The sequence below is a fragment of the Leucoraja erinacea genome, chromosome 19, assembly GCF_028641065.1.
Source record: "Leucoraja erinacea ecotype New England chromosome 19, Leri_hhj_1, whole genome shotgun sequence".
Classification (NCBI taxonomy): Eukaryota; Metazoa; Chordata; class Chondrichthyes; order Rajiformes; family Rajidae; genus Leucoraja; species Leucoraja erinaceus.
In genome coordinates, this window is record NC_073395.1 from 35473737 (window position 1) to 35496505 (window position 22769).

Genomic DNA, 22769 nt, shown 5'->3' on the forward strand with positions numbered 1-22769 from the left:
CTCCCCATCTGCAATCAATGTAAAACATTTATTTCATCTTATCATCTTTAGGAAGGAGGACACCTCCACATATATCAACAGAGAACTAATATCTAGTGATATACATACATGTATGCTTCCATACAAACATACATGTTTGCCTACCATTTTAACCTAATGGGTTGGGTGCATCTGGAAAAAAGTCTGAGTGTGTATGGAAGTGAGCATTGAGATTTAAATGTGGATTCTTTACGGTTTTTTTCCTCTAATTCCTTTGGCTCCCATTTCACCAACATATTTTGGTTCACTTATTTTAATATCATATCCCTGTTCAACTTTTTCATGCCTAGGAATTCAAAATCAGTTTTTTTGCCCCAAATTAAATATCAAAATAATTGTCTCTTTGTCATTCTGAGATTTAATTGACAAATACATGGCAACCTCTTTGTCAGGGAGCATAGGAATACATTACTCCCCTTTCAATGTTCAGTTTGGAATTACCTATCAAATTAACAACAGAGATGTAATGCTGAGGCTCTATAAGGCGTTGGTTTGGCTGCATTTGGAGTACTCTGAGCAAATCTGGGCCCCATACCCGAGGAAGGATGTGCTGGCTCTGGAGAGGGTCCAGTGGAGGTTTACAATAATTATTCCAGGAATGAGTGGGCTAGCATAAGATGAGTGTTTGATAGCACTGGGCCTATACTCGGTGGAGTTTAGAAGGTTGAGGGGGGACCTCATTGAAATTTACAGAATAATGAAAGACATAGATAGAGTGGATGTGGAAAAGATGTCTCCATTGGTGGGAGTGTCTAGGACGAGAGGTCAGAGCCTCAGAATTAAACGGTACTCTTTTAGAAAGGAAGTGAGGAGGAACTTTGTTAGTCAGAGGGTAGTTAATCTGTGGAAACCATTGCCACAGAGGGCTGTGGAGGCCAAGTCAGTGGATATTTTTAGGGCAGAGACAGACAATTACTTGATTAGAACGGGTATCAAGGGTTATGGGGAGAAGGCAGGAAAATGGGATTAGGAGGCAGAGAACAGCCATGATTGAATGGCGGAGTAGACTCGATGGACCAAATGCCCCAATTCTACTCCTATAACTTGTGAACTGTTTCTAGAAACTAAACATACCTGGAACAAAATAGTCTTCATAGCACAGGGCAGGAATGCCAGATAGGTGAAATGATTTAACCTCATCCTGGCTCACACCACACTGTACAGACCCGCCACATTAATTCTCACTTTGCATCCCGATGCTGTTGCAACCTCACACCATTGCCATCTGCTCTTCTAAGATGTGACAACTTGCTCCCACACTGAAATTACTAATCCCCAATTTCCCATTTTACTTAAGGGCCTGTCCCACTTGGGTGTCATTTGTGCGTCACACAGGTGGCACACGAGAATTTTGAGAATCCCAAAATCCTGGGGTGCCGCGCGCTACTGCCTACGCCACCACGCCTCGGCACGCGCTATGCGGGCATAATGCACGCCATGCGCACGTCGTGACGCGTAAATGATGTTGCGTAAATGAAGCGCAAATGAAGCTCAGTGGGACAGGCCCTTTACCCTCCAAATAAACTGCCTAACTGGTCCATGATCCTTACCTTCTACAATGTTAATCTATGATAAACATCTGTTCCCAATCCAATGTTTGTGTTAACTTAAAAAGACACAAGATGCTGGAGTAACACAGCGGGTCAAGCAGTATCTCTGGAGAACATAAATAGGCGATATTTTGGATTGGGACTCTTCTTCAGACCATGTTCTTCAGAGATGCTGCCTGACCCGCTGAGTTACTCCAGCGCTGTGTGTCTTTTTTGTAAACCGGCATCTGCAGTTCACTGTATCTATCTTTGTTTTAACTTGTTACATTTATATATAATTGGTTCATTTCTTCTATGATGTTAGAGTATAATTAAAACAATTACAAATACTGAAATGATATAATAAAATGATAAGAGCATAATGCTAATAAAAAGTTAAAATTATAAATTTGTTCAGATGAATCAAATTGAGTTTTTTTAAGAAGTAACCAAAAAGGTTGATGACGGCAAAGCCATAGACATTGTCTGTATGAACCTCAGCAAGGTACTTGATAAATCTGTTCTGGACGGTTAGATCACATGGGATCCAGGTTGAGCTAACTATCTGGATAGAGAATTGGTGTCATGGAAGGAAGCAGATGGTGATGATAGAAGGTTGTTTCCCAGTGGTATGCCTTAGGAATCGGTGCTGGACCCATTGCTGTTTGTGGATTATCAACGATTTGAATGAGAATATACAAAGCATGATTAGTAAGTTTGCAGACTTCAGTGAGGTGATATTTGGACCTTCACGGGGCCCTGGGGAGTGTTGTAGAGCAGAGTACAGACTAGGTGTGTAGGTACATACTTCCCTTAAAGTGGCATGACAGGTAAAAAGGGTGGTCAAGAAGACTTTTGGTACACTGGCCTCCATCAGTCAAGGAATTGAGTATAAAAGTTGTTATGTTATGTATCAATTGTGCAAGATGTTGGCGAAGTAGCATTTAGTGTATGTGTGTTCAGTTTTGGTGACCCCGCTATAGGAACAATGTCGTTATCTGGAAAGAGTGCAGAGAAGATTTATGAGGATGTTGAAAGGACTTGAGTGCCTGAACTATAGGAAGAGGTTTAGCAGGCTAGGACTTTATTCTTTGGAGAGCAGGAGGATGGTGAGTGGTTTTATAGAGGTGTATAGAATCATCAGGGGGAAATAGAAAGGATGAATGCACAGTCTTTTACCCAGTGTAGGGGAATTAAGAACCAAAGGACATAAGTTTAAAGTGAGAGGGGAAAGATTTAATAGTAACGTGAGGAGCTGGTTTTTCACACAGTGGGTGGTGGAACAAGCTGCCAGATGAGGTATGTATCGGAAGGAACTGCAGATGTTGGTTTATTCTGAAGACAGACACAAAATGCTGGAGTAACTCAGTGGGTCGGGCAACGGCACTGGAGAAAAAGAATAGGTGATGTTTTGGGCCGGAACACCTTTTCAGGTGGTAGTTGAGGCAGGTACTAAAACAACAAAGAAAAGATATTTGGATAGGTACATTGAAAAGAAAGGTTCACAGGGATATGCATTAAACATGGGCAGGTGGGACTAGCTAAGTATGGGTAGATATGGCATCTTGGTCAGCATTGGCAAGTTGGGCCGAAGGGCCTGTTTCCGTGCTGTATGATTCTAGAGGTCACTGACATGAAATGTTAACCCAGTTTTCCCCTGCCCAGATAATGCCTGATCTGTTGATTATTTCCAGCATTTTCTGTTTTATTTCAAATTTCCAACATCTGCAGTATTTTGCTTTTGGATTGATTTGCTAGAAATTGCACACTGATTAAAAAAATCAGTGAATGTCTTTTTGTTATGGAAAACTTGGATAATAATCAATGATTTCTTCAGTTAGTACTTTTCCAAGCCATCTAATGATAAGAAAATATCATAGATACAACACAGGAAACACAAAGAAACGTTAAAAACATTAAAGATATTTGTTACCTTTTTACATCACGATGAATATGATTATTTTCATGTAGGTATTTTAACCCATTAGCTGTACCCAAAGCAATACTGCATCTTGTGTGCCATGAAATTGGAGGTGTCTTATCCTGAAAATGTTTAAGAATTAACTATATTAATTAACTATCAATAAATGAACGCCATTGTAAATCAATCAAAACTAATACAAAGATCACCATGTTGTGACTTTTATGAAGTATAAATGTAGTTACCCGACATGCTAATCTGTCCAGCAATGACCCATTGGGCATGTAATCGTAAACCAGGCAGGGATGTTCCCAATCATTGGAGAAACCAAATAACTCGACCAAATTTTCATGTTTACATCTGGAAATGTGTTATGCCAGAGTTATCATCAAGTTAAAAAATATTCTTAGAGACTAATAAAAGTAGCAACAACTATTTGTCGAAACTGGACATACTTCGCTAATGTTTTAACTTCTTGAAGGAACTGGCGCTTGAGCTCGTCAGGACTGATATTTTGGTGACGTTCTGTCTGTGGGGGAAAAAAAAACAAGATGAAGTTTATAATCAGTTGATAACTCAGTTCTAGCATAGATTTTCACAATCCTTTACACATCAAAGGGATGAAAAAGCTGGCATTTTATTTTATTGAAGAAAATATAACTGTCTTTACATGAACAGCATAGTACTTTCGAAGACAGACACAAAAAGTTGGAATAACTCAGCAGGTCAGGCAACATCTCTGGAGAAATAGGTGATGTTTTGGGTCTACATTCCTTTTCTCCAGAGATGCTGCGTTACTCCAGCATTTTATGTCTATCTTCAGTGTAAATCAGCATCTGCAGTTCCTTCCGATACAACATCATTCGTTCACCTTGTGTTGTTAGAACAATTTGTACCTGCTCATTTTAAATGTTTTATTTTACCACTTATTTTCCCAAATATTGGATTATCCTGTGAGAGCTCTGGAAGAAAGACTTGGCTTTACATGGCACCTTCAATAACGAGGAAATTCTATAATGCTTTGCAATCAACAAATAAAATCATTTTGATATGTCGGCAATATGGCAGGTGATTAAAGACATAAATGCTCTGCAAATAACAGTGGCATTAAACCATTTTTTATGCTTTTTTTTGTGACACTGATTCAATGCTAAATAAAGGTCAGGAGGTTGTGAAGAATTTATTAAACAAACAAAATCTGCATATACTAGAAATCTGAATTGGAATTGGAATTGCTAGAAATATTCAGGAAGTGTGCATTTGAGGCCTGACAAATTGCAGATCAACAAAGCTGGAACAAGAAGTCAGCAGTGAAGGAGTGAAAAAAAGATTAACTAAATAGCACCAGAACAAGAACTGGGTATTTTTTTTAAAAACAGCTCACACCAAGAGAGCATTCACTCAGCGAAAGCTATGAGGCAGATCCTGAAGACCTGGAGCAGATTTAACTCACTGAACTTGGGCACCAGGATGGACAGCCACTGTCCAAGAAAGCATCCAGAAGCAAGTTGCCACTGATCCAGTTAGATAGAAACATAGAAATTAGGTGCAGGAGTAGGCCATTCGGCCCTTCGAGCCTGCACCGCCATTCAATATGATCATGGCTGATCATCCAACTCAGTATCCCGTACCTGCCTTCTCTCCATACCCCCTGATCCCCTTAGCCACAAGGGCCACATCTAACTCCCTCTTAAATATAGCCAATGAACTGGCCTCAACTACCCTCTGTGGCAGAGAGTTCCAGAGATTCACCACTCTCTGTGTGAAAAAAATGGAGACATGCCACTATTCCCTGAGCTGGAGTTTTAGGACAGGTGATCATTCTCCAAGTGAAGCACAGTTTATTACATTTCTTGCTTAGATGCTGCTCACAGTTGAGAAATCTCCTTGGGATCTTTTTTGGGTGGGTACTCCTTGAGGCTTTGATGAATCAGGAGTGACCTTATTCAAACCTAAGAGCCTAAGAGGGCTTGATAGGATAGATGTTGAGATTTTTTCTTAACTGGGAGAGTCAAGAATGAGGGGTAATGGCTGCAAACTAAGTGCCAGTAATTTAAAACTGAGATGCATGTGCGTGATGGCTGGAATTCACCCTCTCCCCTCTCCAAGGGTGGTGGAGGCCAAATTATTAAATGTATTTAAGACGGAAACATATATTTGGAAGATTGAGTAATTGAGGGATATAAAGACCTCACACAGATATGAAATTGAGGTCAGCATAGTTCAGCAATGATCATATCAAATGGCAGGGAAGGCCTGTGGCCAACTCCTGCTTTATTTTCTTGTTTGCTTCAATCATTCTGCATAAATAACAAATTAAGTAATATGCAGCATGTTTGATGCCCTTCAACATGTTTTACATGAGTCTTTGTAATATCAATGTTGTGCTTTATGCATTGAGGTGCTGTCTTTCCTTTATCTCGGACAGATCGACTGTCTAGTGTCTATTTAGACACTATCAGACTGGTGCTTGTGGGACCATAATGAGCAGAAATTGACAGATGCATTTCAAATATTGCAGAATCTCAATATACTTCAACAATGTCTCTTACATCTTCAACGCAACTTGTTCTGAAGATGTAAGAAATATCTTAAAGTGTATTGAAATTCTTTTCCTCATTATATTTAGTTAGGCATGCTTGGTCATTCCTCCCCAAACATTTATCTTTAATTTTGACCAGATGCTGAATTTAAATTAATCCTTACTATTGTTTACACATACATAAAGTCCTGTTTTTTGATGCACAAACAAAGCCATATAAATGAGTCTGATTAGGAATCTACATTTAGTCTAAAATAGGTATATTTGAAAGTGTACTCAAAAACAAGAGAAAATAAAATGTTATGTTGAGCTGAAACAAATATAACTAAATATCACTGAAGGGGTGCAGCTGGTAGAACAGCCATTGCCAGATACACTGGTTCAATCCTGCACGTTCTTCCTGTGATCACATGGGTTTCCTCCAGGGACTCCAATTTCCATCCACATCCCAAAGACGTGCAGGTTTGTAGGTTACTTGGCCTCTATAAATGGTCCTTAATATGCAGGGAGTGGATGAGAAAATGGAATACCATAGAACCCGTGTGAATGGTCAACATGCATATGGTGGGCCGAAGGGATTGTTTCCATGCTGTATCTCAAATGTAAAGTACTTCAAAATAAAACAGATACAAATTTACAGATATTAGGTAATTCTATGGAATAATCAACTTTAGCATCACATAGGTCAGCAATTTATATTGTTGGCAAACATGAGACTGTTGCTCATAGCTCACTTACACAGTGTTCATCCTTAAAATAAAATGTACACGTTTGTTTTTAACAATGAATCTCTCCAGTTGGATTTAATAAATCCCAATAAAATTGCTGATTTAAATTAATTTGAAAAGCAATGGTATAATGCACCAATTATTTATTTTATATGTTAAGAGCAAAGGGATATTAATGTGTTTTGTTCCCCTTTGCAGTGGACTGTTACTGTTTGCTTACTTGAGTTTCTTTCTGTTCCATGACAGTGAGTGGCTATAACTTAATTTTACTTCGGAGTCACGTGAGTGACTTCGTGAAGAAGCCCGCTCAGGGCGCAGGTGCGGCATTACGCCAGCAAGTGCAACAGCGGCGGCAGCTGGAGTCAGGCTCTCCAGCTGCACTTTAAAAGCGCACTTTCAGGTAAGTGAAGGGTGCGTTGGGAACGGAGCGAGTAGGAGTTGGTTTTTGTTTCAGGAAAACATGTCCCAACGCAAGAAACTCGCGACCAGAGCTGCCCGAGCTTTAACTCCGCCAGAGGAGTCTATTCCAGCGGGGCAGCAGCCAGCGGCTCTACCGCTGGAACAGCAGTTTGAGATTCCTCAGACCGAGCCGGGCCCAGTCACGCCAGAGCCTACACGGCGGGCTGGGAAAGCCACCTGTAAAACTAACCGGCCGGTCGATTCCGATTCGTCGGAGGAGGACATGTCCACCCCCAAGCTGGGGAGAGACAGCCGCTTAAGCAGCATCATGCAGCTGCTGGAGGGGATGGTCTACCGGGAGCAGCAGCGCTCTCGGTCAGACAGGACAGGCGCCCCCTCCATGGTGCTGAGTCCGGCACCCCCCTTTGCGACCTCGGACCAGGACTGGGAGGTCAGCATCGGTGACCAGGAGCAGGCTGGTCTGAATATGGGGCAGGCGGAAGGTACCGACAAAGAGCAGGGTGTGCAGGAAGAGCTGCTAGGGGTAGTAACACGATTCGTTGCTACCCCACGGGTTGGAGCACCACTGCAACCTAGAATGGCTGCAAGTATAAATCATCTATCAAATAAGCCATTGCAGGAAAAGGTGCTCGCCCAAGTGCTGGACGAGCACATCGCCCCGGATAACTGTGAAGCACTGAAGGTCAAGAGCCTCAACCCTCAGATATGGGGTAACGTGGGTGGACCTATCCGCACTCAGGAGGTCAAACTCCAGCGGGTACTTCGCCTCCTGACGGCGGCGATAACAGCATACGCACGGGGAGTCGAGACCACAGAAATGACAGCTCATCAACAGGATGTCTTGGCGCTCATGTGCACCACGCAATACGAGCTGAACAATCTCAGGAGAGATAACATTAGGCCGGCACTGAATCCTAAATTTGCAGGATTGTGTAAGGCTCCCACTGTAGAGACCGACTCATTTCTTTTTGGAAAAGATTTAAATAAACAACTGAAAGAAATGGAGGAGGCTTCGAAAACCTTTAGCCTCATGAGGGCAACACCGCCAGCACCTGTACCGAAGCTTTTTATAACACCAAGGCGGCAGCACACCGCTGCATCCACCAGTCGGCATCATCCATATGCGAATGGTCAAAGCTTGGGGCCGCACTATCCCCAGAAACCTTTTTTAGGTCAGGGCCTGCAGCGGACCCCCTGGAAAATGCGCCTCCCCCCAACATCGCCAGCTCGTCAACAGAAAACATCCAAAAAGAGAAAACCTCAACCCCGCCAATAACCATGGAGGTAGGTGGATCTGGTTCCTACCCGCATATTGTGAATAAGGGTGAATTACTAACAGGGGGAAGGTTACGCTTATTTACAAAAGCATGGGGGAGGATCACAGATGATAAATATATACTTAATAGTATTCAAGGTTATAAAATTGAGTTTATTTCGAGTATACCGCCAGTTCAACACATGCCTAAGAGGACATTTGTACTCTCCAACAAACAACAACTGGAGGGACAAGCTGAACTGGTAAGGCTTATAAACAAAGGGGTCATAGGAAAAACTATTCATGAGCCCATGGAATTTGTTTCCAATATATTTACTAAATGTAAAAAGGATGGTGGATGTCGCATCATCATTGACTTAACATCCTTGAATGTGTTTGTTAAGTATATACATTTCAAAATGGAAACATTTGCGACTGCTAGACAATTGATTTTCAAAGGATACTATATGGCCAGCATCGATCTCAAAGATGCTTACTATCTAGTACCGATACATAAAGATTATAGCAGATATCTTAAATTTATCTGGATGGGGGAGCTTTGGCAGTATAAAGCACTGCCTAATGGGCTTACTTCAGCTCCAAGACTATTCACTAAAATATTGAAGCCAGCCATGGCAATGTTAAGGAAACAAAACCATATAGTCATGGCATATTTGGACGACATCCTCATAGTTGGGAAAACTATGGAATTGGCTGTAGCAGCAGTATCAGCTACAAAACAGCTCCTAGAAACTCTAGGGTTTGTCTTACATCCAGATAAATCCAAGTTAAATCCATCCACAATTATGGACTACTTGGGGTTCACAATTAACTCAGTCCAAATGACGATTACCATGCCAAGGGAAAAAATGATTGCAATAACACAATCATGTGAAAACTTAAAAGTAAAGAGAAAGCCAACTATTCAACAAGTGGCTGCAGTAATTGGAAAAATGGTAGCAGCATTTCCAGCTATCCAATTTGGACCTTTGCACTATCAAAATTTGCAAAGAGCAAAGATAATAGCATTAAAATGGCACAGAGGTCATTATGATCGGATTATGACTATACCCCCTGAAGCAATAGCAGAGCTACAGTGGTGGATTCAATATATTTGGCATGGTTATAGTCCTATAGTTATCACTAATCCTACGTTAGTAATCCAAACCGATGCTAGTGCTCAAGGCTGGGGAGCAACTAACTCCATATCCAGCACAGGTGGTAGATGGACTAACTCAGAATCCTCATTACTATCTACACTGGGCATTAACACTTTGGAAATGTTGGGCGCCTTTTATGGTTTGAAAGCATATGCGTCTGATATGCGTCACTTGCATGTTAGATTAGAAATAGATAATACAACGGTGGTGGCTTATATTAACCATATGGGCGGCATCAAATATTTATCATGCGACAAATTGGTTAATATGATTTGGCAATGGTGTGTCGAAAGACATATTTGGCTTTCAGCTACCTATCTACCAGGTAAGCTAAACATAGTGGCGGACACCAGGTCACGGAAATTCAATGATAACATCGAATGGATGTTAAATCCTAAAACATTTGCTAAAATTGTAAAGCAATATGGGAAGCCAGATATAGATTTATTTGCATCAAGACTGAATCACCAACTACCAGTCTATGTCGCGTGGGAACCAGATCCGGAGGCAGCAGCGGTAGACGCTTTTACGTTAAATTGGGGAAAGTTTGTGTTTTATGCTTTTCCCCCCTTCTGCCTCATTAGTCGGGTGCTTCGAAAAATCCAGACGGATTCAGCGTCTGGAGTTTTGGTGGTGCCCGACTGGCCTACACAGCCATGGTTCCCAATTCTCCAGGACATGGTGGTGGAAACACCTATGGTATTCCCCAGTCATCCAGGGTTACTGACTCACCCAGTATCAGGCATCAGCCACCCATGCCACAAAGATATGAATCTCCTGGGTTGCAGATTTTAAACCGACCTTACCTGGATCTGGGGCTATCGGAACAAACCATCGCCACCATGTCAGCATCCCTACGGATATCCACGAAGAGGCAGTACCTAACCTGCATCAAAAAATGGGAAACGTACTGCCAGAAAACCGGGATTGCTTATAAAACGGCCACAGTAGCGGATGTTCTGGAATTCCTGGCAGACTTACATCATCGTGAAGATTTGAGCTACAGTGCCATCAACACAGCACGTAGTGCTCTTTCAAATTACCTCAAACCTGCGCGACATCAGGCCATGGGAGCCCATCCCGCTGGTGGTAAAACTGATGAGGGGCATATTTAACAGCAAGCCCCCCACCCCGAGATATCCAAAAATCTGGGATGTCAGTGTTGTACTAACATACCTTCGGGACAGACCACCAGCCAGATCTCTCAGCTTAGAGCAGTTGACTTTAAAAACACTCATGCTCATGGCGCTAGTATCTGCACAGAGGGTCCAGTCCTTACATAAACTTCGACTGGACAACATGGACACTACATCGGATCAGATCACATTCACTATTCAAGGTCTGATAAAACAGTCCAGGCCAGGAACATCAAACACGCTAGTGGCATTCCGGGCATACCCACTAGAGCCACGATTGTGTGTGGTGACCCACATAAATATTTACATAGACACTACCCATAACATCAGAGGAAGTGAGAGAGCCTTATGGGTCAGCCACAGGAAACCACATTAGGGTAACAAGTCAAACCATTTTCAAGGTGGTTGAAACAGGTTTTGGAAGCTGCTGGAATTAACATTAATCTGTTTAAATCTCATTCCACCAGGGCAGCATCCACATCATCGGCGGCCAGAATGGATGTGCCTGTGGACTTAATCCTCAAGAAAGCAGGATGGTCACGGGAAGCCACATTCCGAACATTTTATAATAAACCGTTGGTGGAACCTGATATATTTGCAGTCAGCATTTTAGAAACTGCAAATGTTTAATTTAAAGCCCGGGGGAGCTATTTTTTCTTTTTTGTTATTGTTAATAAATACCGTTTTGTTTTCAAAACAGATTCATTGGTTGATTACAATAACACTTCCTTCCTCAAGAGCTTTCGGTAGTGAGTGTATAAACTGTTACACGGTTTGAAATCACAGAGCTTTGAAATCTTCACGAAGTCACTCACGTGACTCCGAAGTAAAATAGTAAGATTAAACGAGAACTTACCAGTTTGAAGTTTGATCTGTATTTTATGAGGAGTTACGATGAGGGATTACGTGCCCTCCGCTCCCACCCTCATTACATGGATCAAACCGATAAATTGATGTCTCTTTGTTCTTTACTATGTTACTTCAAATACGTGTCTGTCTGTGATTCCACACCGCTGCTTGGAAGCATGCCGCACCTGCGCCCTGAGCGGGCTTCTTCACGTAATCCCTCATCGTAACTCCTCATAAAATACAGATCAAACTTCAAACTGGTAAGTTCTCGTTTAATCTTACTATTAAATGAAACGTGAATTACTGTAGTAAAGGCAATGAATGCAATAGTTAGATGCAATGGATCCATCTCCTCTCATAACCACCTAATTGCTGTAAAGAGGGCTGTGAATAATATGTTTTTTATAGCTCAAGCACAAGCAGCTTCCAGGACCTACATAATGAATTTACAAGGCGCAGTTTACCCACCAAAAGCAATATTATGGTTCAATGATTGGTAAATTAGACAAATTGTGTTGCACAAAATCTATTGCATAAAACACTTAATTGTTTCATTTTAGAATCTACTAGACCAAGTGGGACCCGTTGGGTCTCATGTTCACACAGGAGGGCTGGTCCCCCAACGCAATATTCCACCTCTCCACCAATTCCAATATTGTTGGCCAGTGGGGGGGATTTCTGGAGCGCTACCATTGGTGTTGTGGGCTGAAGGGGCTGGTTTCCAGAGGGCTAGTAGGGACATTGCGGGCCGAATGGATTCTTGGGCTGGCACCTCAGTCACTCAGCCCTGGTGGGCTGGCAGCTCAGTCACTCAGGCCTGGTGGGCTGGCAGCTCAGTCACTCAGCCCTGGTGGGCTGGCAGCTCAGTCACTCAGGCCTGGTGCGCTGGCAGCTCAGTCCCACAGGCCTGGTGGGCTGGCAGCTCAGTCACTCAGGACTGGTGGGCTGGCAGCTCAGTCACTCAGGACTGGTGGGCTGGCAGCTCAGTCCCTCAGGCCTGGTGGGCTGGCAGCTCAGTCACTCAGGACTGGTGGGCTGGCAGCTCAGTCACTCAGGCCTGGTGGGCTGGCAGCTCAGTCACTCAGGCCTGGTGTGCAGGCAGCTCAGAAACTGTCACAAATTCTGCCCAAAACAGGTGAGAGAGAAGGGGGAGAGGGTGGAGAATCAATTTTAGACATTTTTTATCTATTTCTGCAGATCACAGCAATGAAGGAGGAAAGTCTACCTGGCCTGGATCTCACAGGGAGCCAATGAAGGGAGGGAGAAAAATATTGGGGTGAGGTTTAATACTTGCTAGGGGAACACTTACTGATGGGCCGAAAGGACTCTTCCTGGGCTAGTACAGGCCTGATGGGCTGAAGGGACAAAAAGAAAATCGGAGTGAAATCTCAGTGAAAGGCACTTTTGCTGGACTTTTCCTGGGCCTTTTGGGCCAAAATGCTCTCCCTGGGCTAATACCGGTATTTTGGGCAAAAGGGACTGGTTTCTCGGCTAATAGGGGCCTTGTGGGCCGAAATGAGTGGTTTCAGGCAGGTCAAACAACTCATCTCATTTCATTTCCATTGCCATTTCAGTTTCAAGCACAGGGCAGGCCAAACAACTCATCTCATTTCTATTTCATTTCATTTTCCATTTCAGTTTCAAGCACAGAGGCCAAACAACTCATGTCATTTTCATTTCCATTGCCATTTCAGTTTTTAAGCACAGGGCAGGCCAAACAACTCATCGCATTTTCATTTCCATTGCTATTTCAGTTTCAAGCACAGGGCAGGCTAAACACCTCATCTCATTTTCATTTCATTTAATTTCCATTGCGATTTCAGTTTCAAGCACAGGGCAAGCAATCATTCGCTATCTTCCAGAGTGACTGACTCATGTCCAGGCATCCAGGGTTTTATAGTTCCTGCCCCCCACCCCCGGAAGGGGCGTTACTTTCATCATGATGATTGACAGGCAAGAGGGCCAATCAGCTGATCTCAAGATTTTTTTAACATTCATAACATTTATATTTATCATCGATTGGAAAAATCCTTTGGACTGCCACAGCGGAGGAGGACTGGGAATAAGATGGACAAAAATCACATCGATATAGGGTAGTGTTTTTTCTAAAATCAATATACAGCGCAGACAGGAATTGGTCAAGATGAGACGTTATGTAGATTTGTCTAGATTGCAGTGTCCAGCATTTTAGAAAAAGATACAAACCTCATTCAGGAAGAGGGGTTGAAGAAGAAGCAGAGATTGACAAATGCATCTCTTGGCACATGGCAACTTGAAGTATTTGTAACGTCTCACTTACACTTGTAATTGATATTTTCATATACTTATAAAAGCTGTTTATTGATGCCCTCATCTACTAAAAGTCTGCTAAAGGATGTGGAAAATTCATTCACCTAATATTAATAGTATAGACAATAGACAATAGGTGCAGGAGTAGGCCATTTGGCCCTTCGAGCCAGCATCGCCATTCAATGTGATCATGGCTGATCATCCCCAATCAGTCCCCCGTTCCTGCCTTCTCCCCATATCCCCCGACTCTGCTATCTTTAAGAGCCCTATCTAGCTCGCTCTTGAAAGTATCCAGATAATTCTCTGCCTCCACCGCCCTCTGAGGCAGAGAATTCCACAGACTCACACTCTCTGTGAGAAAAAGTGTTTCCTCGTCTCCCTTCTAAATGGCTTACCCCTTATTCGTAAACTGTGGCCCCTGGTTCTGGACTCCCCCAACATCGGGAACATATTTCCTGCATCTAGCGTGTCCAAACCCTTAACAATCTTACATGTTTCAATAAGATTTCCTGTCATCCTTCTAAACTCCAATGGAATGGAGCCCAGCCGCTCCATTCTCTCAGCATATGACAGTCGCGCCATCCCAGGAATTAACCTTGTAAACCTATGCTGTACTCCCTCAATAGTAAGAATGTCCTTCCTCAAATTAGGAGACCAAAACTGCACACAATACTCCAGGTGTGGTCTCACTAGTGCCCTGTACAACTGTAGAAGGACCTCTTTGCTCCTATACTCGACTCCTCTTGTTATAAAGGCCAACATGCCATTCGCTTTCTTCACCGCCTGCTGTACCTGCATGCTTACTTTCATAGACTGATGAACAAGGACTCCCAGATCCCGTTGTACTTCCCCTTTTCCCAACTACACCATTTAGATAGTAATCTGCCTTCCTGTTTTTGATACCAAAGTGGATAACCTCACATTTATCCACATTAAACTTCATCTGCCATGCATCTTCCCACTCCCCCAACCTGTCCAAGTCACCCTGCATTCTCATAGCATCCTCCTCACAGTTCATACTGCCACCCAGCTTTGTGTCATCTGCAAATTTGCTAATGTTACTTTGAATCCCTTCATCCAAATCATTGATGCATATTGTAAATAGCTGTGGCCCCAGCACCGAGCCTTGTGGTACCCCACTAGTCACTGTCTGCCATTCTGAAAGGGACCCGTTAATCCCTACTCTTTGTTTCCTGTCTTCCAACCAAGTTTCTATCCATGTCAGCACTCTACCCCCAATACCATGTGCCTTAATTTTGCCCACTAATCTCCTAAGTGGGACCTTATCAAATGCTTTCTGAAAGTCCAGGTACACTACATCCACTGGCTCTCCCTTGTCCATTTTCCTAGTTACATCCTCAAAACATTCCAGAAGGTAAGTCAAGCATGATTCCCCCTTTGTAAATCCATGCTGACTCGGACAGATCCTGTTACTGCTATCCAAATGTGCGGCTATTTCATCTTTTATAATTGACCAGCTTCTTCCCCACAACCGATGTCAGGCTAACTGGTCTATAATTCTGTTTTCTCTCTCCTGCCTTTCTTAAAAAGTGGGATAACATTAGCTACCCTCCAATCCACAGGAACTGATCCTGAGTTTATAGAACATTGGAAAATTATCACCAATGCATCCACAATTTCCATAGCCGATTTCTAGAGCCTTTATGTTTGATAAAGAGAAGTAGCTAGTCTCTATGGCATAAAGTGCATCCACATTTTAGAAATCAAATGTAAAAGATTTTTCCATTTTCCTATTACATCCAAAAGAAACATGTCTGACAATGCAGCATTCAATCGAGAGCCAACTAGATTATTATGTAGATCTGGTGTGGGATGTGCATTCATGACTTGACTCAGAAATAAGACTTAGACGAGGCAACCTACTTACTAATCACTGTAAAACAGGCCCATTGCATTACATAAATCATGTATTATTTCCCAATTAATCTTCTTAAACTAATGATCTTTGAAAGTCCAACAGGAGAACATAGAAGACAAAGTTCTTAAAATATACGCTATAAGTTGTACTCACTCCAGCCAATTTTTTCACAGCCACTGGTCTGTTATTTATGAAACATCTGTAAACAACTCCAAACCCTCCCTCGCCAATCTTACTGCCACCACGTGAAACTGGACGCCCATCAAAGTTACTAGTCTTCTGCATTAATTCATAATAGCTGAAACTTTGAAGATCTGAAATGCAAATTACAAAACATCAGCAAAACAACAAAATGACACATTATGTGCAACTTTAAAAAATCTGATTCAATAATTCCTCTTTTTCTATAACCTTGTATTTATTATAGCCACCTCATTTAACTTATTGCAGTTGTCAGACTTTGTACATTGTAATGAAAGGTAGTTAAAATATTTAATATTTAGCAGATAATAGCTCAAATTTGATTTTTTTTTAATACATATTGCTAATTTGCAGAAGCAATAATCATAGTTCAGTTCCTGAAATTATTGTTTCAAAAATATTGTTTCAAAATGATCTTGTGCTGGACCCCCTGCAGTTTGCATACCAGACCAATAGATCAGTGGATGACGCTGTCAACCTAGGCCTGTACTTCATCCTCCAGCACCTAGACCGCCAGGGGACATATGCAAAAATGTTGTTTGTGGATTCCACACCATTTTGTTTGTGCATTCAACACCATTGTGCCAAAGCTACTACACTCCAAACTCTCCCAGTTAACTGTGCCTGAACCCCTCTGTCAGTGTATCACCAACTTCCTGACAGACAGGAAGCCACATGTGAGGCTGGGAAAGTACATCTCGGACCTGCTGACCCTCAGCATAGGAGCACCGCAAGGCTGTGTACTTTCCCCTCTCCTTTATTCGCTCTACACCAACAACTGCACCTCCACAGACTCCTCTGTCAAGCTTCTCAAGTTTGTAGACGACGCAACCGATTGGACTGATCCAGGATGGGGAGGAATCTGCATACAGACAGGAAGTGACACAGCTGGTGTCCTGGTGCCATCGCAACAACCTGGAGCTCAATGCTCTTAAGACAGTGGAATTGATTGTAGACTTTAGGTGAGCTCCCCCTCCCCTACCCCAAAATACAATCTGCCATAGGCAATGATGGTCCAGTTTTATACAGCCATCATAGAGTCTGTCCTCACCTTCTCCATCATGGTCTGGTTTGGCTCAGCCACCAAGCATGACATCTGGAGGCTACAGCCTTCCCCCCTATTGACGAACTGTACACTGCAAGGGCCAGGAAGCGAGTGGATAAGATCATCTGTGACCCCTCTCACCCTGGCCACAAACTCTTTGAAGTACTCCCCTCTGGGAGGCGACTGTCAATTCCACCACAGCCAGACATAAAAACAGCTTTTTTTCCCACAGAGTAGTCTACTCAACAGCCAAAAGTCTGTAGCCTCCTTTTACTCTGGTATTTTATTTTATTCTTCATATGTTTAAATTATAATGCTTTATGTTTACTGTATATTGTGCTGTTATCCTTGTGAGCAAAGCACCATGGCAAATTCCTTGTATGTATACATACTTGGCTAATAAAATTTATTCAATTCCATTCAATTATTCTTGATTCTTTAATGACAAAATTCCAATTCAATCAGCGAAAACAAAAGGCTGGAGGAACCCAGGTCAGGCAGCTTCTGCAGAGAAAAATGAACGGACAACATTTCGGGTTGGGATCTTTCCCCATGACTGGACTACAGAGGAGATAATTAGTACAAAGAGATGAGGAAAAAGGTTGAGGATAAGCAAGCCCAAGCATAGACTAGACGACTGCATCATCGAACACTTGTGCTCTGTCTGTCAAGACCAGCTGGAGCTACCAGCTGCAGGCTACTTCAATTCCCCTTTCCTCTGCTATGCCGACCCGTGTCCTCGACCTCCTCCATTGCCAGTGAGATCGCAGGCATATTGGAAGACTAGCACCTCATATTCTGCTTGGCTAATCTACAACCCAACAGCATGAACATTGCATTCTCCAGTTTCAAGGAAACTGTACTCACACTATTCTCTCTCCATTTGATCTACCTAGGTTATCTCATACACACATTTCTTTCCACTACCCCCCCCCCCCCCCCCCCCCCCCCCCCCCCCCCCCAGCCATCCAGTTCTTCTCCACCCACCAATAAGCACTCTTGGTCCCCTATTCCAACCACCTACCTCTTTCTTCACTCTGGCTCTATATTTCACCATCTCCCACCCTTTGTCTTCACCCCCAGCCAGTTGACTGTGCCTGAACCCCTCTGTCAGTGTATCTCTACCCTTCTGTCCCCCCTGTTTGAACTGCTAATCAACTCCTCCTTACCAGGATCTACCTACCGCTTGTGCCCATCCTTTCCCCTCACCTCTTTCTCCCAATTATCTATCCTTTACTCGTCTTGAAAAACGTCAAATGTCCACCTGTCTCCACAGATGCTGCCTGACCAGTTGATTTCCTCCAGCAGTCTGCTTTTTCTTCCAAATGATAAGATTAACAGAATCGAGTCTATAAGGGCATGTGGTCTTTATGAATAGTTGTACCTTTGGGATGCCTGCAAGCCAGCCAAATGCCTTTTCGAGTTGCTTTTTTATCAAAAATTGAAGCTTTCTCATTTTGCCAGTAGTTTTTTTTGACCTATACTGTAGCAGTAAGTTGTAAAGTGTTGTGCGCAGGATATGTTAGTAGATAGCCTGCATGGACCACGAGGCAGATTTCTGCCTGTGACTGTAAAGGGGCTGTCCCACTGCAGCGACCAAATCCGCAAGCTCTGGCGAATTTGCCCTCGACTCATACTCGCAGCATGGTCGACACGAGTTCCTAGGAGGTCTTTGTAACTCTCCTTCATGCTCGAGAGTAGTCCCCGCAAAGTCAAGGCCTCAGCCGGGTTGCGGCGTATTTTTCAACATATTGAAAAATACCAGCGAGTAAAAAAAAGGTTGCCATGGAAAAAATCGATACTCTTGCTACTCGTAGGTTTAGTTGAAGTAGTTCGTAATAGGTCGGCATTTTATTCGCAGGTAATCGAGGGTAGTCGAAGGTAATCAAAGGTAGTTGAAGGAAGTCGTAGATAGTCTCCAACATAGTCGAAGGGAGGTCGAAGGAGATTGAAGGAGGTCGTCGTCACTCTCCACTATTCAGTGTCCAATTTTCCCAAAGCTAGTCGAAGCTAGTCTTCAACATAGTCGAAGGAGGTCTTCTGCATAGTCGAAGGAGGTCTTCAACATGACATTTTTTCAAACTCTCCTAAACTCTTCTAAACTATTAGGTCGCCACAGTGGGACAGCCCCATAACTCTTAATTTGATTTTGGGAGCAGTGCAGGTTTGTGTTTGCTCCGTGTGGAAAAAATAAACATTGTCTGTCCATTTCCCTTCACAGAAGCTGCCTGACCAACAAGTTCTACCTTCAGTTTGCTTTTGTTTTTTTCACACAAGATTCCAACATCTGTCTTATGTCTTCTGTCATTAAAGTCCTTTGCACAAGAAAGCACCCATGCAGATTCCTCTACACACCTTGGGAAGACTTTGCTGTCTTTTTGTATTTTTAGAGATTGGCAATGTTCCCAAATAGCATTGATGCAGCAATGTTACACAATTTTTAGATTTTAAAAATCAAGTCTGCAATTTATCCCATCAGATAAAGCATAAAAAGAAGTTTAATTTGACACCTAATTCACTTTCATATCTTCAGTATTAAAAAGGTTATGGCCATTTTATACTCGGAAATTAGCATCTTGTTCCCTATTGATTTTCCATTGACTTAACACAAAAGTTGTGATCAAGGACAGTGAAATGGCCATAACTTTATTAAAAATTAAGAGAACTGAAAGACATTTTCAGTTATTATAGATAGAAGCATTCTGAAACAAATATTAAACAATCTTACTTGGATAACCTGAAATTAAAGCATATAATTCAATTACTAGATCTAAACATCTATCCATTTCTTAAGAAAAGATTAACATTTTTAAATAGCCTAAGTATCCAAAGAACATTCAGACAAGAATTCACAATAAAACATGATTTTTAAATCTCATTGACATTAATTTATAGGCCAAATGGAAGGGATTTAGTGTTCAATTGCTGTAAATTAATGGCCATTTAAATCAGCTTGCGAGTGGGTTTTTCTCGAACGTGATGATTTGGAACGTTGCCATTGCGGTGGATTTGAAGCCCATATGCGGCATGAAAGATACTGCGGGATTGAATGGGCCCCCAAGTCACGTGTTTGCAACAAAATTTTGAATAAAGGGATCCTAAGAAGCCCTTTTTAATGTAAAAATAAACAACCTACCTTGCCTTGTCCCCTACATAAGATCCGTTCCATTGTTCGCGGCTTTAGAGGATGATTTTTAATCTACTATAACAATTAAATAACCCAATTTAGTTTAAAAATAGCTGCAGCGAACGAATTTCGCAGCGATTTATCGTCAGCAACTAAGTAGGCTGAACAACATCGATTTCAACAGCCTAGTGAAAACGGCGTTTTAAACCCGCCCCTCTCTCAAAGGCGCCAAAGTCGTGCACACGGGCAGCGGCAGAACTGCAGCGCCGCTGAAGGTAAGTTTTGCAATATACCTAATTGATGGGTGTGAACTGAACACAAATTTCACCAGAATGTAATTTGATGAAAATTAAGCATAATACTATTGTACAACTATCGTCCTAAATTATTAATCTTGCAACTTTTAAGATTCCATACCCTATTATATATTTTTTAAACACTTTGGCACGACTTTAACTTTGACTTTGTAATTATTTGTTATATTTTGATGTAAATATCATCACAAACATTTGACTCAAAACTGCCTATCTTACTTACTAGTTTCCGTAGAATCAGACACAATGCTTTCCTCATTTGAACAGTCTGTCAATAAGGCAGTCTCCTGGGTCTTGCATTTTCTGCCAAGGATACTGGATTCACGCTCAGAAACCTGTATCATTGACCTACATGTGGAAGTATCGGAAGACTTACAAGACACAGTGGTATCGGCTATTGCAGTTCGTGAACAAGTTGGGTTTGTCTTTGATACTTCTCCTGTTAAATTAAATCATAGATTATAGTTAACACAAAACATGGAATATGACCATTAGGGCATGCTATAATTTGCTATTATATTATATATATTTAGATTCAGCCACCATGTAAATCAAGAGCAAATAATTACTTTTTGTTCTCAATAAAATGTATTAGGTGATGGAAACACATAATTGACATAACTAAACATTGGGAAATTAAATGTTCAAAATTAGGTTTGATACTGCTACCTCCAGAACAAAGACTACAAAAAGAGATGTTACAATTTCCAGAAAAACATATTCATCTGAAATGTTAAAAAAACAGGAAAAACAGAATTACTCAGGAAATTATTCTGTTATTCCTGCTCTCAGCTCCTCTGACCATCTTTCATTATCCACAATATTAAATCCTCTTGTCCTGCATCATCTCCTTTATCATTTAAACTCTTCACTTTTATGGACGTCGCTTGTTCTTTCTTACATTCATTTCTTAATATTTATTTAATCTCCAACTTTTACCAACTCTTCCTGTCTGCAAAAATGCTTCCTGGGATTCTATATCCAGCACTCAGTTTCCATTTCATTAAAGCACTTGATATTTCTCCAATCCTGATCAACAATTATTAGTCAGAGCAATTGTTAATAACTTAATTGTGTTTCTGGTCATGTTTGTTTTCAATAATGTATGTTAATTTGTCAGAAAAAAATGGCATTACATTATCCTATACTATTATGGGTAAAAAAAACATTTATGAACATTTACATTATAGATCATTATAGTACAGATGTCTGTTTCCAGTATCTTCATGAATCACATAGGCTCACAAAAAGACACAATTTTTAAAAATCACAAAAATAGTTGTATACAGAATTATTTTATGTATCCTGTAACTAAAAACTTTGATTGGTCATATTAAACCGATTATACAATTACAAAGTTAAATATTCTACTTCAGCATTTGAAATACAAATAAAACTTTTCAAAAAAATATTTAAAATATTTTGTTTACAGCAGTTCCATAAGTTGAGGAAAATTAAATAATTGGTATGGTAAATCATTTATATATATTTATACATATTTGCTAAATAAGCATTGGAATGGATCAAACATGGCTCATTATTTGTCCCTTCTGCAAACAGATACCCACTACAATTTAGCAGCTACATGTAACTATTTTGAAAAACTCTTGAATTGAGATCAAGATTAAATTATCAGATGCATAAATAACTTAATTCAGCAATGAGTAACACAGCCAATATTACATATCTAATCTATGACTTTATGCCATTCAGATTTACTAAAATAAGAATAAGACGCAGCATTTGGCCAATGGATCCCACATGGTTATCTGCCAATCTATAACATCATTGCTGATCTTTTATCTCAATCGTATTTACCTGCACTAACCCTACATCCCTTGATTTCCTTAGTACTTAATATTCCATTGACCTTGGTCCCAAATATACTTAGTGATTAAGCATCAATAGATCTCTTCGGTACAGAAACCCAAAGATTTAACATTTGCTGGATGAAGCCATTTCTTCTTGTCTCTGTCCAAAATGGCCAAACATTTATTTGAGATTGCCATCTTTGGATCTAGACACCACTGCCAGGGCAAACATCACCACTGCTTCCATCCTGTCGTGCTATCAAACGTTAGTACATTTCAATAAGATCATCTTGCATTCCACGAGACTCCGGTGAGAATTGGCCCAGTCTTCTTAATCTCGCCTCACATGTCACCACCAACATCCCTTTGAACTCACAGGACATTCCCTGTATCACAATTTATCCTTCAATCTACTTTAGAGACTGGCGTACACATGTTTTTAACAAACACTAGAGGTGCTATAATTTGGATAAGAAGTTAAACTGAGGTCCAACTGCTTTCTATGCTGAATGTTCCCGATGTTG

The 22769-nt window shown here is 41.5% G+C and overlaps 1 protein-coding gene across 2 annotated transcripts in view; it reads right to left on the reverse strand.

The window, feature by feature from the left end:
• irak4 (interleukin-1 receptor-associated kinase 4) overlaps positions 1-22769 on the reverse strand; it is a 38314-nt gene that overhangs the window by 6858 nt on the left and 8687 nt on the right. For both annotated transcript variants that reach the window (XM_055650834.1, XM_055650832.1), the window contains exons 4-8: positions 20658-20873; positions 15901-16061; positions 3945-4018; positions 3735-3849; positions 3502-3611 (exon numbers count right to left, since the gene is read on the reverse strand). In XM_055650834.1, the coding sequence (XP_055506809.1) occupies positions 3502-3611; positions 3735-3849; positions 3945-4018; positions 15901-16061; positions 20658-20873 (676 nt within the window). The remainder of the gene's footprint in view (positions 1-3501; positions 3612-3734; positions 3850-3944; positions 4019-15900; positions 16062-20657; positions 20874-22769) is intronic.